The sequence below is a fragment of the Elephantulus edwardii genome, unplaced genomic scaffold, assembly GCF_000299155.1.
Source record: "Elephantulus edwardii isolate Elephantulus edwardi_28Jun2011 unplaced genomic scaffold, EleEdw1.0 scaffold00038, whole genome shotgun sequence".
Classification (NCBI taxonomy): domain Eukaryota; kingdom Metazoa; phylum Chordata; class Mammalia; order Macroscelidea; family Macroscelididae; genus Elephantulus; species Elephantulus edwardii.
Genome location: NW_006399788.1, coordinates 15,896,502 through 15,901,279, shown reverse-complemented (window position 1 = coordinate 15,901,279; position 4,778 = coordinate 15,896,502). Strand labels below are relative to the sequence as shown.

Genomic DNA, 4,778 nt, shown 5'->3' with positions numbered 1-4,778 from the left:
AATCCCTGTATATGTTCATTAAAACTAATAAAATTTAATAATAATAAAAAAAAAGAAATGCATTCAAGAATCTCTTGAAATAATACACGTGAAAGCCAAACCTACTGCTGTAGAGTAACTCATGGTGACTCTCTACTGGGTTTCTGAGGCTGTAAATCACAAAGGGCAGGTGCGGCCCATATTTCTCCCTGAATCAATGGGGAATTGAAACTGACAGAGATGCGGAGTCTTTGAGTTAGCAGTGAAACTGACTATGGACAGCTCCCTGTGCAAAAGCCAACGTACTATTCAAATACTGTTGAAGAAGACTGCCAGCCAGAATGATGAAGAATAAATCATTTTAAAGAGTGACTTCTAAGACCTTTAGGGGCTAGTGACAGATAAAGCGAGAAATCTAAAGCTGCCTGGTCTGACAGACTGAAAAGGAGGATGACAGACAAGTTAATTTTTGACATGCAGAATTAATGGGACAAGATAACCAAGCAATTAAAATTTGTACATTTCCTGCTGATGCTTGGAATGTATAGGGGTGATACATGTCACCATGAGGCAATATAGCACCATGCTGGGAACACAAGTTTCTTAAATTTTTATTTTATTTTTGGAATTTTAGACAAGCCTGACCTACCGGCTCTATAATTACTAAGTTTAATTGTGTGCAATGAAAGTTACTTTTGAACTTGAGGTTCTTTATCTGTAAAAAGGAGGTGATGACAATATCATTATTTTTGGACAACTGCTCAAATAAGAACAGAACCTTTGAAAGAATACTTGGAATGTAATGCATTCTGCTGAAAAAAAAACAAAAAAAAATGGTAATTCAGGAGGTAGTAGAAATGAAAAGAACTAATTGTTTAAATTGTAGTTGTATAATTGTTTTAAAAATCCAAGGATTCTACGGGATTTAATTTAGTGTTTTCCTTTTTAAAACCTGTAACTAAAATCAAAACAACACACATGCAAAACTCATCAAATGTTTCGCTCAACAAATCTTAATTTAAGAGAAAGAGACGGCTGTAGAGGTGATCGATCAGATTAATTCCTTTGAGAGTACACCTTAGAATAGGGCTTTTCCTGCCTTATTTTTCCTCTGTGAAAAAAGACATCGAAACCGCCGGAGAAGAAGCAAGCAAAGGCAGGCGTAGACACTGCCCCAACAAGCACGCAGAGAGCAAGAATCGGTAAGAAACCATGTGGCGAAGTGATCAGATCAGGTAGTGGAACCCCGCGGGGAAAGTTGTGCTCCGCAGCTAACCTTCCTGGCGTCACTCCTTCCAACCACCTCCCTCTCCCCTTCTTCCCTTTGACTGCACCTTTGCGTTTCTGCCTCATCTCTGTGCGTTGCAGATGCCGCCACTACGGGAAACGCAGGACCCGGCTCAGACCTCTCCGAAAGTTGACAGCCACAAAGCAACCCCGCCCTGTCGTAAAAGAACAGTCGTAAAGCTTTAACCAGGAAATTTACACTCCCAATCTGACCTGTCCGGTACAGGCGGCTTCTTAAGTGCCAGAAGGTAGGGGGAAAATGAGCACAGAAAAGACCCTGCATGGGATTCAGGCCAAGAGAGGGAAAAAAGCTGAAAACCCTGGCAGTTTCTGGAGTACGTCAGCCTAGGAAACATTGCAACAGAACTGCTGTAGACAGCTACAGAAAGCCCAGGGAAGAATGCAAGAGTGGGAGGTCTTAAAATAAAAGTCTAGGGTTTGCAGATAACCTCACTTGGAGGAGGTTGGGCAGGAGCAGGAGGACAGTTGTGGTGTGGTGGAAATAAATCCAGAGCCTGGAAGAGACCAGCGGGAATAGAGTAACAATCAAGGGCAAGCAATGTCCAAGGTTTCAATGTGCAGAAACACCCCAAATTATTTTATATGTTTATTGTGAGTAGAGTTCGAATCAGCCAAGTCAAAATAAAGTATTTGGAAAGGTTCTTGGAGGGTGAGGGTGGGGCCGAACAATGAAAGTTTTGTTTATTTAGTTTTGTTAATTTCTAGGAAAATAACATGAAAAGGATCTTGCAAGGTCTGTTAGTAACAGAAGCTGCAGTGATGGCAATTGTCTTTAATAAAGAAGGAACAGATGACTGACACGTTCATTTTGGGCATGCAGAATTTACTTAAAACAGTCAAATTTCATGAATTAAAACAGTCTCATCACCACTACTCTATCTTACTGGTGGTTTTCACAATGCTGGAAAGTGTGCCATACGTGTTTCGCATTATTAGGGTCACTAAGGTGGATAGGTTTATATAGAGCTCAAGATTAAGACAGCCTTGGGAGGAAGAAAGACCAGCCATCTGATAAAGTGCTTGGAAGATGAAGCCCTCAGATTGAAAGGCACTCAAGATAAGTTCTGAGATGACACTTTATCTACTGCCATCGATTCACGATCCTTAGTGGTGCAGTAAGGAGCTCCTGTGGCTTTGTGATAAAGAGTTGCACTGCCAACCTAAAGGTACATGCTTTGAATCCATTAGCTGCTCTGCAGAAGAAAGGCAGTATCCTGTGCAATTTACTGCCTCTGAAAACCTGCTGGAGGGTCAGCTATGGGTCTGTCTCAACTCAGTGGTATAAAGCAACAAGTGATCCAGTAGATAAAGTGTCATCTCTTTAACAAGAGAGCCTTGTTTGGATCTATCAGCCACTTCTCAGGAGAAAGATGAAACAGTGTGCTCCCATAAAGATGTATACCCTTGGATGACCTATGAGAGAGCGGTTCTACTGTATCCTGATAGGGTCTTTATGAATTATATTTGGTTCAGTGGCAGTAGGTTTGGCGTTTTGGGTTGAGTATCTAGTACAGTGGTTGAATGTTTGGCAGCTAACTGAAAGGTCACTAGTTCAAAGCTACCAGTAACTCTGACAGAAAAATTGACTTCTTCTGTAAAGATTGTTGTATGTGCAATCGAGTCAGAACCGACCCAGAGGTGACCCTCTATCAGGGTTTCTGAGGCAGTTAATCACACAGGAGGAGGTTTTTGCCATGGAGCAGCTGGTGGATTCAAACCATGTCTTTGGGGTTGCAGCACAGCTTCTTAGTTAGCAAAGATTACAGCCTTGGAAATCCTATAGGTTAGTTCTGTCCTTTGGGTTTACTAAGAGTAGGAACTGGCTTGATAGCAGTGGGTTTGGGGTTTTTTTGACAGTTCAGGAAATCCTCTGGGTTACTTCTACCCTGTCCTGTAGGGTCACTAAGAGTCACAGGTCGATGACAGGGATTGTTGTTTACTATCTATTTTAAAATGTTTTTATCACTTGGAAATTTTCCCTTTGTTCTTTTACCTCTTTGAAAGCAGTAATTAAGACTCATCAATAAAGATCTGCCAACTACCTTCTGTTCCTTACTTCTTAGCAGAATTGGAGTAACTCAGAGTATGACTCAGCCAGCACCCTGGGACTGTCTTGGTCCATCTCTTTCTCCTAGAGTGCTACCCAATGTGTTTTTAACTTTGCAAGTCATTGAGTGATCATACTATCATACTATGCACAAAAAATCTAAGAGGAAAATAAAATGTTTTTCTTTAACCTTAGGGTTTCTGAGTGTCTTTTTTTTCTTTACTTAAAACAATGAACTCATGAAATATTATACAAACTGGGTGACCATGGAGGACATTATGCTGAGTGAAATATCTTAGACAAATACTGCATAATGCTACTGTTACAGAATAGGACTGACTTGGGGGTTGGGAGAAAACTAAGAAAAAAGGGGATAAATGAGGTACACGACATTGAAACAGACAAGGGAGAGAACTGTATAAAAGGAATATATGATTAGATATTATTGGCATGACAAAAACCCAGAATAAGAGCTACATAGTAAAGTGGTCTGGGAGTCGGGGGAGGCGGGAACTACTGTATAACTTTTTTCCAAAGAAAAAAGCAAACTGGGAAAGGGGACAGGGAGGAAAATATGAAACAATGAATGAATGGAAATCCAAGTTCTTTATAAACTTCCATTAAAATTTTAAATAAAAGGTTTTATTACACAAAAGTTGTCACATAATTGGATATCTCTCTACTTTGTACACAATCATTCTTACTCTCCATAGAAAAGCTGCTTGGTAACTTCTCATCTAGTGATGGCAAGCACTAAAATCCTTATTTTTTATAGAATACTTGTAAAACTGCCCCAGTGTTTTGAGTTGAAAGCAATACATTGGTAATGGCTCTTGCACCCAGCATCGGGAATGTCTTTTTTATTCAGAAATACAAAATAAATTATCTGTAGGCATAGACAATGACAGCAGTAACCCGCATTACATATTGTCATCTGAAACTAGTAAAATGGTTATGGTGATTTTTTCAGACATTGACCAGCCTTTTCTCCAGTCATTTCCTTCAGCTGACTTCTCAGAAGTTGTTGTTGAGGAAAATGCCTTGTGCTTCCTGTCACAGTTCATTAATAAGTGGTAAGGGACTATTCTGGGAATTAGAACATGCCTCCGCCCATACTACCTCCCAGTCCACCAATGCCAGGGTCTTTCTCTAGGAATTTCTGTGACTACAACTTCTGCTGTGATTGAGTGAGGCGACTCCAGTAGCATCCAGCAAAGCAGTCTTACAACCTTAGTTGGATTAATGATTCCTTATGAATACAAAATCTCCAAGCATAACATCATAACCAATTTCTGAGAAACTCTGCAAAATTTTCTCAACTATCAGTAAAGCATAGGTTGTACATAGGGTTTTCAGAGGCCTGCCATTTCAGAAGTGGATGGCCAATCCTTCTTCCTAGTCTGTCTTAATCTGAATGTTTAGATTTAGAGGAGTATCTGACAGA

General features: G+C 40.2%; 1 protein-coding gene across 1 annotated transcript in view; it reads left to right on the top strand.

The window, feature by feature from the left end:
* The window catches only part of NUGGC (nuclear GTPase, germinal center associated), a 135,343-nt gene that overhangs the window by 7,719 nt on the left and 122,846 nt on the right, over positions 1-4,778 (top strand). Inside the window, exons 2-3 of the mRNA XM_006884928.1 lie at positions 1,103-1,181; positions 1,348-1,440. Of these exons, the coding sequence (XP_006884990.1) occupies positions 1,103-1,181; positions 1,348-1,440 (172 nt within the window). The remainder of the gene's footprint in view (positions 1-1,102; positions 1,182-1,347; positions 1,441-4,778) is intronic.